The sequence below is a fragment of the Planococcus citri genome, chromosome 2 (assembly GCF_950023065.1).
Source record: "Planococcus citri chromosome 2, ihPlaCitr1.1, whole genome shotgun sequence".
Taxonomy (NCBI): Eukaryota; Metazoa; Arthropoda; class Insecta; order Hemiptera; family Pseudococcidae; genus Planococcus; species Planococcus citri.
The window spans coordinates 38,697,506-38,711,458 of record NC_088678.1 but is presented as its reverse complement, the minus strand read 5'-3'; the positions used below and the strand labels follow the sequence as shown (position 1 = coordinate 38,711,458).

General features: G+C 33.4%; 1 protein-coding gene across 2 annotated transcripts in view; it reads right to left on the bottom strand.

Moving 5' to 3' along the window:
• Nucleotides 1-13,953, bottom strand: part of LOC135835697 (uncharacterized) — a 387,401-nt gene that overhangs the window by 189,582 nt on the left and 183,866 nt on the right. For both annotated transcript variants that reach the window (XM_065350086.1, XM_065350085.1), the window contains exon 2: nucleotides 4,353-4,550. In XM_065350086.1, the coding sequence (XP_065206158.1) occupies nucleotides 4,353-4,493 (141 nt within the window). In that variant the 5' untranslated portion in view covers nucleotides 4,494-4,550. The remainder of the gene's footprint in view (nucleotides 1-4,352; nucleotides 4,551-13,953) is intronic.

Sequence of the window (13,953 nt, the reverse complement as noted above, 5' to 3'; positions counted from 1 at the left end):
TCTCTCAAAGGTTAAAGTAATATTTCTTCGCTTTTCCAAACGCATTTCTAATTTTCCCCTCGACAACATACTCACGTTATAAACTCGTGTACGCCGAAATCGATACCGCAATTATTACGACAATAGATATAAAATATTGCCCGTTGTTTAACTATAGTTAATTTACAGTATTTTTCTTCGCATCTAACACCTCGTAAATTACCACTCGGGGAGCCTAAATAAGACATAATTCTCGCCAGTTCGTTCTTCTAAACTTTCCACATAAAATTATCGCTATCGTAGCCTATACTCGTATAAAACACACAAGCGATAGTCGAATACAGCAACGTGTCCCTGTCCATATACCCTTCGTATGTACCTCAGCAAGTTACCGTATCTTTGAATTTGAATAATTGCGAGCACTCTAAATGTGTAGGTATTTCCAAAAGAATGTAGGGCTAAAGGGTCAACTTGTCACAAGAATTAGCCAACATATTTCTTACACGTAGGTTCCTACTTTTCCTCATTCGAGGCATTCTTTTCGTCGAATCTGTATGCGGAAATTTTATATGTTCGAAACGAATTGTGGCTTTCCTCAGAATACGAGTATAGGTATAGTATCCTTCTCTCGTATACACTCATATATGTACCTGCGTATCGAAACTTCACGAAATGATTTGTTTACGCTGATTTATAACTTTCAATAAATCAGCTATTCTCTCAACAGGTATTACTCGATGAAATTTATAGTCGAATAAATCTTCGATATTAACCATCAATGCCCCAATTATGGCTAAGTGAATAAAAACGTCGATATTTCGGAGTAAAAAAAATAAAATAAATACATAAATAAAAACACCACCGCCAAACCACGAAAAGCTATAGGGGTTGAATACTGAACGACATGATTTGATTAAACGTTAAGGACAAAATGCTTTTTCAAAAACCTTCTAAAATCGTGTCGTTTTTTATTTGATAAAAATATGTACGTTAGGCCTATCCTATAAACCAACCTACGTCGTAAAATATTACTGACATTTTTTTTTCTTCCTTCTTTTTTCTTCTATCGAAACGTATTTTCAATATTATACCATAGCGTGGTACGCTTTCAAATTAATATAAACGAAGTAGCAGATCGTCGAGAAGTTTGTAAAATCTGATGAATTTATATACCTATGCTTTTATGAAAATTTTCAAACTTTCTAATCGACTGTTCATACTATACTCGAAAACTTATTTCGCGACTTTTCAAACCACACACATAAGCCACGTAATAACAAAATGCACCGATGTATAATCTAAAACGTATCTCGGATCAAGCTCTTATCCATGCAGAGGGCCATGAGAGGGAAGAACGTGGTGATCCACTCATCTTCGTTTTCACCGCCGAATGAAATATAATTTACGTAATACATACTTATAAATCTAATAAAACTAAAATTTTTCGCTGTTATGTTTCAAGCGCAGGTAAATCAAAGGAAGAGGAGACTTTTTAACTTACAAGTAACTTGCTTAAAGAAAAGAGAAACATACTTTTTACTGATAAATTTACAAGATTACCATTTTTTTTTAAAAATAAAGCCAACTAAAAAATAAAAGACAAAATTTTTCTTTCTTTCTCGCTATCGTGCCTGACTTTTACTTTAGTTATTACTTATTACTCATCGAGTTTATTCCTTCCTTTTCATCAAATGCCGTTTCTAAAAATCAAAAGAAAATTGTACCAAGTTTAATACTGAAGTTGAGAACTTGTCAATATTTTTATTAATCCATTAAGTATATAAAAATTTGGTCAATTCACAATTCTAATATCCATTACCAGGGAATCAAGGAGTAGCCAAAATTTGCATTTAGAGAGAGAAAGAAAAAAATCGTTTTTGTTTTGCTTAGCCTATACATCCCTTTTTTAATATAATAAGTACCTAAGTGATTTTTAAGGCCCTCTAGAGGATAAGCAAATTTGGAAGTCATTAAACGAACAATTTTTAAAAATTGAGGTCAAAAATGAGTTGTTTACAAATCAACATTTTTCCACGATTTTTCCTCTTCAGAAGAAGCCTCCCCCCACAAAAAAATTGATAATTTTGCTTTTTCAAAAAATTTTGGAGAAAGGTTTTTTCTCTTGTAATGAAAGCTAAGTTTAATAATAACTTTTGTTCCATGAAGTTTCCATTTTCCTTTCAAAAATGAAGAGTGCAATTTTTCTTCAATGACCAAGATTGCAATTACGTGTATTCTCTGTTCAAAAATCAAGTTTTCATTTTTTCTTTCAAAAATGAAAGTTATTTTTTATTTTCTCTTCAAGAATAAAGTTTGCATACTCCCTTCAAAAATGAAACAAAGTTTTCATTTTCTGCTCAAAAATGAAGCTTTCACTATTAGTATTTTAAAAAATGAAATTTCAATTTTATTTTAAAAAAATTAAGTTTTTACAAAATATTTTATTTTCTAAAACGACGTTTTCCTTTGAATTTTCTCTTCTAACAATGAAGTTCACAAACTTGAAAAAAAAACTTGGGCCCTCTGGAAAACGTGGGCCCTGGGCAAATTTCTCCACTTACCTCCTTCGTCGGTGGCTTCATAAAAGCTCAATTTCTAATACTTAGTTGTCAAGGTCATAAATAATAGCTACATTATTAAAATATTGAAAATCGACTCATTTTGACTGGATATGCCTAAGTAAATTTTATCTCGTAACGTTTTTTGAATTTTTGTTTTTTTTTCATTTTTTAAATCAATTATAGAAAATTTTAAAACTCTTAAAATCATTTTCTTTTTTTTTTATCAAGGGAGCTGAACGGGATCGCGATTTTTGGAAAGAGTATGGTCTGAAACCCCCAAAACCAAATTTTCAGCTGGTCAACTTCATTTTTCGATTTTTAGTGAACGTTTGAAAATCCCAAAATTGACTGTTTTTGATAATTCATGATTTTTTTTTAAAGGACGTACTTGATCAGTGAAAATGATCAAAATAAGCCCTAAAACTGATATTAATTCCCCAAATCCAAATTTCATCGGTTCTAGTCATTCTGGAGCATCCAGCACGATTTTTAATCTTTTCAGAATTTTCAATTTGCATCAGAAGGCGTCAATATGAAAGTGGGCAGCTAAAAATAGAGTTGTGTGTTATACATACACAACCTGTTTAATGACATTTGAGCCGATTTTGAGAATTGTACGACATAATAAAACACAACAAATTCAGAAAATCGTGCTGGAGGCTCCAAAAACTGCTCGAAACAGTAAAATTCAGACTGGGGAGAGGGGGGTGATGGTTCTGAACTCGATACAGCGATTCGTGCCAATTTCCAACATTTCCTCGCAAACGGGAAATATTTGATTTTTTGGATATTTTTACTACTCGTATGAAAAAAACTGATCAAAAAACCACTCTTAAGGTGTCACTCTCAAAATCGGCTCAAAAATAGATAAACTCGTTAAATAGGTCGAGTATAACACACAACTCGATTTTTAGTTGCCCAACTTCATATTCACACCTTCTGGAGCAAATTCAAAATTCTGGAGAAATTAGAAATCGCGCTGGAAGCTTCAGAATGGCTGGAAATGGTGAAATTTAGATTTGGGGAATTAATATGTATCAGTTTAAGAACTTATTTTTGTTCATTTCTACTGATCAAGTACCAACATTATGTACTTTTAAAAAAAAACATAAATCACCAAAAACAGACAATTTTAAATTTTCAAACGTTCGCCAAAAATCTAAAAATGAAATTGGGCAGTTGAAAATTTGGTTTTGAGGGTTTAAGATTAAGACCATGCTCTTTCCAAAAATCGCGGTGTCATTCAAATCGAAGGGTGATACCTCAAGAGGTTCCCTTGTAAGTAGTTTATGAGTGTTTTATTTTTAGATTTTTTTACTTTTTTTTTAAACTTTACGAAAGGCAATATTTTACCCAATCTTGTTTGAGCTCCCACGTTTGGTTGTATCCATTTTTAAATACCTATCTAAAGAATATGACGCATGATGTAAGTAGGTACAGCACGTCACGCGAATTTTACCATCTGACAAAATAATTTTGATTTATATGTACACTAGAAAAAAAAAACATGTAAATGCGGAAAAAGAGCAAAAAATGACGAATTCTTTTAAAAATTTACTTAACGACGCGTTAACATCATTCACTCTCCAGTTTTTCCCCTCGCGCAGAATTTTTTAAACGGCAATTGAGGAAATCCTATAAAAGAAGTATCTAATTTGCGAAGTTACCGCACACGGATCAACGCTTTGATTTTTTTCACACATTAAAATCTCTCGAAGAAAAAGTAACTTTGTTTACAACTCGAAAATCTACTAGATGAAAAAGAAACTGTAGATAAGTTAAGCTAGATAGTGAGAAAAATAACAAACTTACAAAACTTCTACCATGAAGAACAACGTGACCCAAATCGTTCTGAACACCGAAAGGATATCGAACTTCGCACAAATTTGAAGAAGAAGATATCTTATTTGAAGAAGTTGATGGGCTAGCCGAAAAAGATGGCCACTGTCTCATAACTCCTGCATCCTCACGGGTACAATTACGTTATCTATTGCAAATTTGCACAGCTATCTGAAACACATTAAAAATAAAACACAATTTGATTAACAATTCTGGGTACAACGTTGCGAAACAATAATAATCAAGTTAGGAAATACACCGAATAGGTAGGAAAGGGTAGGTATTGGCGATTATGTAATAATTACTGGATAGTTTCCTTTCATTCCCCCAATATCGTATAGCGAGTTTCATTTCCATATTAACCGAGGAAAGTAAGCACAGAATATGGTGCAGTGTACGAGATTCACCTGTCAATATCAATTATTGATATAATGGACACGGGTACTTTTTCAAATTACGCTTCCCCTTCTTTCAACAAATTTCTCGTTCGCTACATTAGCGCGTATTCGGGTAATCAGTGTAACCGATTTATTTTCTTTTTTAATGCGTTCTCCCCCTGTACTTCCTCTTCCTCATCGACTGCTTCGCAGTACGTGCAATTTGATTGATTATCCTGGCACGAATTTTTCTAAATGTTTATCAAATTCCGCATCAATTTACTCGCCTAGTTAGGTTTTACCCTTTCAGTCGATATTTAGCTGGCCAACATATGCCTACGCACCTGATTACACAGACACACCAGGTACCACATTTAGAATACCTCCGAAATAAGCCACAATATCTTAGAAACACTGTTTAGTCGCATTAAACATAGCTAACGTCAAATTTAAAGTTGCTGTGACAATGGACACTTTTTTCTGGTACCCTTGTCACTGGAACAACCCCCATTATGTAAAAGTAGGCAACCATTACTACATGAATGTCAGTTAGGTAGTCACCCTATCATCAGATGGGCGTTTCGATGTGTATTAGAATTTCAGATAGGCAACTAACACCAATGTTTTCTATATCGTCGATGTGATGATTTCAGGAATAAAGTAGGCAACTCTAATGACATATATCGTTCATCAAACGTTTAACATTTAAATGTGGGTACTTTAACCTTTGAAAAAAAATACGTCGATCGTTGATGACGATGACCTTGAAAATGGGAAAATGACTAAAAAAAATCTGACTATCACGTAAACAATTTTCCTACATCTATAATTTTAAATTATTAAATACTTTGGAGCTTTCGCCTCAAATGAACAAATGTACCCAAAATCGAAAAAAAAACCAATCAAAAACCTGAAAAACACGCCTCGTATAAAATTCGAATGTCTAAAAACTGTCACGCCAGCATTGTTACGTAATTTAACATCAACCATATCACACATTGGTTGAAAAAAGCAACCAGAGAGATAGGTACTTATTTAATATGTGAATGATAATAGTGGTAATGGAAAAAGGAAATGAGCCAGGTACGCAAACCATATTCTCTACGCTGGAATCATATTATATGGGACAGGTTTTTGGCTTTTAATCGTATCAAATAATATTAATGAAATATCCAGCCAGCATTATATACCTACCATGGCGCAAATAACCCTTCCGTTTTGTAAACTCGACTGCAGTACATATTGCCTATCTATAGTGGTAATTTATCCTTGAATTGATATTGTGTTCTGTTGGCGAAACCCACCTTAGATAACAATCTTAATGGTGATTGATATTGCGATCATATACAAAATTAATCTCCATTTTGAATAAATAAAACGGATTTATTTTTAATCGTCGAAGTAAAAGCGAATAACAATTTACGAGCGTCAAAACTTTGCCAGGCGTAGTAAAATTTACATTTAATCGTAGTACGTATCTGTTCGTCGGTCGACGCCGAGTTGCAAGTACGATCCCTTCGACTCTTTACCCAGCGTATCTATGCTGGAAAATGTATCTTTACGAAAGGAAACCAACCACCTTCGAAGAAAATTGGCTAAGACGTGTCAACGACGAGAACACGTATGTTTCATATCTGTCTACCGGGTAAGTTGACTTGCTCATATTTAGCAGCCTTTGTGAGATCTCTTCGAGCTTCTCAGTTAATTAAATTTTCGTTCGCAGAAACAGATTATTTTCATATCAAATACACGCCCAACGTTTTCCACTGCTTTTGCCATTAAATAGCCGCGTCATCGTCGTCGCCGCAGCTCGTTTTCCTCGTCGGTCGTATCGGATCAGCCGAGCACACGCAAAGAATCAAAGACCTTTAGGGTTTCTACCACGGTTTTCGGCTCTCGAAACACCTTCGACGCACCTGTTTTATTCTCCTTTTCTAGTCCCCTTGGCTTTCTTCCTCTCTAACCCTCTGTCTTGTAGCAGTATAACCATGGCCCGGCGTAATCATCATTATACACGACCAGGAATTCACCTTTAACGAAATGTGACAGATATTCGATAACGTATTATGCTATATTTGCTCAACCAAACCATCCCTTCTTCTTGCGTCCAAAGCTATGTCCCTTTGAAACCTGCCTTCAAAGTCATTCTCAATTTAAATGTACCCGTTTCCTTTACATTTTGCGGTGTATGATACCTACGCGTAAGACATTGTAAGCAGTACAGGAATGGAAAACCATTGCTTGAATAAAATTGTATTAGATACCACTTGAGCACGAAAAATGAAAATGATCTGCAAAGACCCGAGCAGAGAAAAAATTCGATATCTAGGTAATAGTAAATGAGCCTTGGAGTCAAGTAGACAAAATTGCACTAAAAATTCAGTTATTCAGTAATTCTACCACTGATACTTACTGATTTTGAAACTGCTTCGAAGCTAAATCGAAACATTTTAAAAGAGAGGTATCCCAACCTGCAGAAAAAAATTATGGTCAACGAACCAAAAATCAAAAGAACGCCCAAAAAAACACCACGATGCTATATTTCAAATGCTGGATTTCATATTTTGGTTTTTATGGAGAATTTTTGAAAATTCAAAGGACAATTTTCCAAAAAAAAATAAAAGTTTGATCAAATTGAGGAAGTAAGCTGAAATCTATTTATAAACTCATTTCCCCTCCCTCAAATAAATAGGTAGTGGTTTAAAGCCATTGGGGAGGGGGGGACGTTCAGTGAATTTTCCAATTTTCGAGCTTTGGAAAAAATTGCCATAAAAAGAGCTCAAATGAAATTCAGAACCTTTAAATTGAGATTTACCATTATTGTGATCCATTGGATCAATTCAGGCACACATTTTCAACTAGCAATTCAATTGAGCAGAAATTCCTGAGGGAAAAGTGAAAAATTCTGAACGTACTCGTATAAGGCTGTAATTTGATTTATTATGCCCTATTTCTATCCTCACCAATCGATTGATGGTGATTTGAACTGTTCTGAAGGTCTCCGGCGAATTTTGGAATTTTCCAGTTTCAGAAAAATTGCCATAAAAAAAAGTCAAAATGAAATTCAGAATCAATAATGCTCATATATACCAGCTTTGTGGCTCCTTTGACCCATTTAGGAACAGATTTTCAAAATCTGTTTCAGCTGATTTTTCATACAGTAATTTTTTTTTAATGAATAAAAATTAAAAATTAACCTTTTTACTATCTACCTTTTTTACAAAATTTTTGGAAATTTCTCGACTTGCTTTCAGTTGAAATATGGTGGTGGAGGGTGGTGGGGGGTGGGAGTAAGCAATAATTTAATTTTTCGGCCATTTCCCCCCAAACTCATGAGTGATTGCGACGGGGAAGAGTGTACTCAAAATTTTGAAACTTTTCATGTTGGGTGACAAAATATGTGTGCTAATGTAAATTTATCTCAAAGAAAATTATTTCATTTGGGATCCCAAAAATGTGATATCGGAATCAATCTGCCCAAAAGTTTTAAAAGGGAACTCTACACTCAACAAAAATTTTAAAAAATAACAAAATCAAATTTATTAGAGAAAAATTTCAAATTCGGTTTCGACTAAAATTAGCTAGGTACCTCTTAACTTCTCTTCTTCCATTGCTTATAACTATTGAGCACTGAAAATATACGTTTTAATATCTCTAGCAGATTTTTGAATTTCCGAGTTGAAAAAAATCATTATTCCAAAGGTCGAAATTCCAAAAAGACATCAGAACCAATGAACGCTTTGTTCTTGGTGTATTTTTAAAAATTCAAATTTGTTTAATTTTCCTAGAAAAAAAATCAGCCGAGAACGGGTTTGGTACTTGCTCTATTTTTGACCTCATGAATCAATTGGGTAAAAGAAATGATTCTAAGTCGTTTTTAGGCCTCCGGGAATTTTCGAATTTTTCGGGTTTGAAAATGTGACTATGAAAAGTACCAAAATGAAATTCATTCCCAATAAGCTTTAATAGGTACCTATACCTATGTCAGTGGTCTTTATTATGATCTTGTTAATCCAACGAAAAACCTTTTCATGCCAGTTCAAATCCAAGGTAGGTAGTTGATTTTTTTCCATAACAGAAAATTTAAAAAAAGGCTCGAGTCTCCAAAACGACTGGCTCTCAGAAGTACAACCATGATAATCAATTTGGAGCGTTGAAAAATGTTTAATTTTTTTTTCTCAAAGAAATCACCGGAATTTTTTTTAGATATTTTGAACCAGCCGGTAAGTTCAAGTTCATGGGCGCTAAATTTCATTTTGGTATTTTCCATGACAGTTTTTCCTGAACAGGAGAGTCAAAAAATTTACTGGAGGCTCGAGAATCGCCGAAAAACACTAACAATCAGCTTATAACTTCAATTTGATCAAATTTTTCATTTTTCAATAAAATGATAAATTCAGAATCTGGAATTCAACGTCAGGTTGTGCATTTTTGGAAAATCTTTCGATTTTTCACTCTCTTACTCGGAAAATTTTCTGCTCGTTGAAATACTTCCTTTGTCAGGGATCATGAAGATTGAGTTCTGAGTATTTCAATTCGTTATTGATTTCGAATCTTCCATTTATTTGCTGTAAGGCCCAGCCAACAAGTTTAATTTAAATTCAACGAATATTAAGATAATGAAGCTTTGACCTTCCGGAGGGTTAAAATAGAAATTTTGGAAACAATTTCGACGCTTCTAGGTTTTTTTTTTCAATTTTTAGAGCTCCTTGCCTGTAATTTCTTCAAATTTAAAAAAAAATTCAACTTAATATTACTGAGTTGACTTATTAGGTGAGATCTGTGGATCAAATTGATTAATTTCTCCCTTCATTTTTAGTAATTTAAAAAGTACCTAAACAAACTTTTCTTTACTCGCTACACTTATCTACTTATTGTTGAAAATTTTTACATTACATAACGAATTCAATTTTAAAAACACAATCTAGATAGTGAATTTTGAATAAAAAAATTCAAACGTAGTTGACATTTGCGATAGTGAAAATATTCAATTAATTCAGCAAAACACGAGATGAATGAAATGCTTTAAAGCGGAAAAATTAACAGTTTCAACAGTTTTAAGAGTCTTTTTTTACGGCAATAAAATTTCAACCCTTCGTTTCCTGTTCGAAACACCGTGTTGTGAAATAACATTCTAATACCCCTATCTACTTTCAAAGAAAACAAGAAGGAAAACGACAGTAAAAAAGAAACAAAAACACAAATAAAACGAGGAAAACGAGGACACGTCTAATATACTATAATTCGATAAAATGTTTGATACTTCGGCGCTAAAAATAAGTATTTGATATAGCTTATCATTGATGCTACGTATGGCGATAGCGATATAATTCGCCTTTAGGAAATATTCGCAAAGACGACGAGCATTTGCAACCCTTTGGAGAATCCTCTTTAAAAGTTACGATACGTGCTTCGCGTACCTACACGCAGATCGTATAGGTAGGTATACATCGTACAATTCGTATAGGTAGGCAATACTATATCTCTGTTGTGTATCGTACAATATGGTATAATATTAAATTAGTAGTATTTTCACATGATACACGTTGTATAAACCTAACTTCACTTCGATGAGTAAAATAAAACGAACACGTAAGTTGGTCCTTCTTTTGTTAACGACGACCCAAACATTGTGTAGTAGTGACCACAAAAGCTTGATTCTTTTGAAATAACCTAGCGACATATTGGGTTAAATAGAGTGATATCATTAAATACCTACAAAATCCGGAAGTAGAATTGGAGAAATTACTCGTAGCTTTGTTTTGAAAGCTTGTGTGGTTCTTTAAAAAAATTCATACTCGAATGAAACTTGTTTGGAATTCAATCGTTCAATCGAACAGCTCTTTAATCCGATATAAAATGTATAAATCGTCGTGCCAATGGGCCAAACTCTCGACGCATTTTTCTACTATTTGAAAAATCTCTACTATTTAAAGATAAATAAAAAGTGCGAATAAAAAAAAAACAAAACAAACAAACTGTACCCGAACACACAACACGAATAAAACACCCATATAACACTTGAGAAAAAAGCTCTTTTTTCAAATCCCAATTTCGTGATCGTTCCCCGTGATATTTCTGTCTACGAGACAAATGTCTCGACGTTTTTTACACTTCGTTTCTCACTCGAATCTAATTTGCAAAAGGATAAAATTGTTCCGGAGGTAGAGAAAATTCATTTCAAGGTACCTAGCTGTGCCTGCTGCGTAATGAGCGGACATTACTCGATAAAATAATTATTTAATTCTTTTTTTTTCATTCAGTCTCACATTTTTTGCTGTTTGATTTGCGAAGCAGCTGATTTTAATGCTTCATCTAGTTCGCTTTTTACAGTAAAGGAATAAGGATACGAATTACTTGAAATATTTTATCAACTCGGCCGAGCCCGAGCTTGTAATTTGAAGCGTGAAAAATTATACCAGAATTGCGCCGAAAGGGTTCAATGCGTTTAAGAAAGCGCTGAAAGTTCAACTCACAGCCTCGAACCAGTAGTTTTATTCATCTTTGAACTCAACGTTGAGGTGGCAAAGTGGCGTTATACTTTTCACATCAGACAATAAATAGGCAGCTACCTGCATAAAATAAAGACTAATAAACTTTTAATGTCGGTACACACAGAGAGTTTTCTTCTATACTTGTATCTACATTGTTTTGGCGCATTAACTGCCGGCGATAATTAATATTAAGGGTATTACCTAGTTGAGTACCTTTTGATGGTATTTAAAATCATTATTTGGTTATACCTTTTATATTTTTTCTTCCGCTGCCTCTTTATCGACCTGCTTTCCACGCTCGCAATTTTCATTCGAGCGTGTTTTTGAACTTATTTACTGTTTATTAAGAACGAAGGCGAAGGCGTATTGTTAATTTTTTTACTACTTTTGAATACTTACTTAGTTGAAAAATAGAAACAAAGAAATGTGCAATTAACAAAGCGATAAAGATGGAGCGAGAAACGGCGTTTTTTCAAAACGGCGAGAAAATTACTGTTAGTTGCACATTTTTTCAGAAACCATCGTATGTACTTATTTAAATTAATTTAAAAATGAGAAAATTGTTTAGAGGTACAAAGTGTTTAAAAACGAATTGGTATTTTCATTTTCTTTCTGTACCTACCTATTTTTTTCTTACAGAGAATTGTTTTTTATTAGCTCCGTGTAGTGAAAAAGGAGGTTTACGTACTTATATACCTACTTGGAAAAATTATACTTTGTCAGCCCAATAAGAGGTATAAATTTTTAAGAAGATCCGAGTATAACTACTTAGCATGTGTTTCAATCATTCAACTTTCGTTTCAGATAATAGACTAAACTTTTGGATTTTTTAAGGCTACCCAATCAGAGCATTAAAGATTTAGTTATATTAACGGCTAAAAGTGTCAAAAATTGATTTTAACGCCAAAAAATATCACCTACATATTTCAAACAGCGAAAAATCTGAAGAAAATCCAAAAATACACAACCTGGTCGCAATGAGCATCATGAGTTAGGGATGGCGAATCAGCCCCCTGAAATGATTTTTAAATAACCAGTAGAAGATGGTCCTTGTGGAAGACAAGATCACCTTTACCAGATCGCTGGATCACCTCCAACACTCCAAACAGGACGAAATTGACATTTCCATCGAAAATCATCAAAAGTGGTCAATTTTGATTACTTGGTCATTTTTTCCCCCTCACAATACACCATGAAAGACATCAACGCCATCAACTTGAATTGGCACCAAATTCACAAATTTTTTCCATGTTTCATCATTTTCATTTTAAAAGATTGAATCACACCATTTTAGGTACCCATCCCCCCCCCTCTGTTTAGAACACCAATTTTGGACTAACATTCATGTAAGTAAGTATAAACTAATATCAATTTGAAATATGTCATACTGTAATTTTGACAAAATTGGATATTTTTGATTTTTTCTCATTATCATCACGTCTAAACCCAATGCCAAAGAGAGTTCTTAGTTCATGTGAAGGTGTGACCTATCTTCAAAATTGAAGGGGCAGAATACACTTTCAAAATCCAAGAGCCAAAATCCAATTTTGACCATGGGGGTCGGTAATATTTTGAAAAATGAACAAAATTACTTACCTATTATGAATTTTTGCCCAACTTGCAAATTAAAAGGGCTACAAATGATTTTTAATTTTAAAAAACCGCAATGAAAAAAACTAATGTGAAAATAAATACTACGTCAAAAAATAAACAAATTTTGTTATGATCATTTTTTATTTTCAAATTGCTTAAAATGCCATTAGATTTACAATTTTTGAGCTTTAAAAACTCTTTAAATTTTAAGATAAGAAAAAAAAATCATAACAAAAGGAGAGGTTACGATAAGACCATTTTTTGGCACCACCTAGTTATCGACTCAACCACTCTTAAAATGCTGTAACAAAATGTTCCAAATACGAATCCGTGGTTAGTTAACCCAAAACGACCATTTTTGGGCTCGAGAGGTTCCCAAAGTTTTGAATATAAAAATAATTTTAGGAACCACTGATTGTGAGTATTTTTTTCAAAAACTTTTTTAGCGTAAAATATCTGTTTTAACTTGATAAACATTATGCGAGGAGATTTTTCTATTTTCGACCGTCGGGGACAAAAATGGGGGGGGGGAGTTGATTTTTGGAAAATTTTGGATCCACAATTTTGGGCATACCTCTTCGAGCCTCGCTAAAAAGCTTTTTACAGTTTATTAGTATCTGAAAAACCTCCATCCTACCAAATTTTGAGCTCAATAAAATTTTTCGCTGGTAGGGCTACTCAAAAATACAATTTTTCAATTTTTTGTAATTTCGATATTTTGGGAATCACTGGAAAACTAGAAACTTGCGATTTTCGCCAAACGTAACGTTTTGGGGTATATTCAATAATCAAGATGAAAAAGTTGAAATAAGCTCCCTGTATATTCGTAATTTTGAACCCTAAAAAAAAAAATCCTCGCCAATTTTCGTCCAGATCCAGGATGTTTTTTTCCACTCTATTCTAATAATCATCCTATTTTCAATGGACAATTCTGAAAGAAAACATTTTGAGCAATTTCTAATAAGGAAATTAGCACTTTGAAAAATATAGTGAGATTTTCAAAATTTCTAGAATTAAAATCGAATCGATGAGAATAGAAAAGGAATAAATCCACTTTTGGCAGTTTTCACTTTTTCACTGATATTGCTAGACATAAGTTTCAATCGAGTC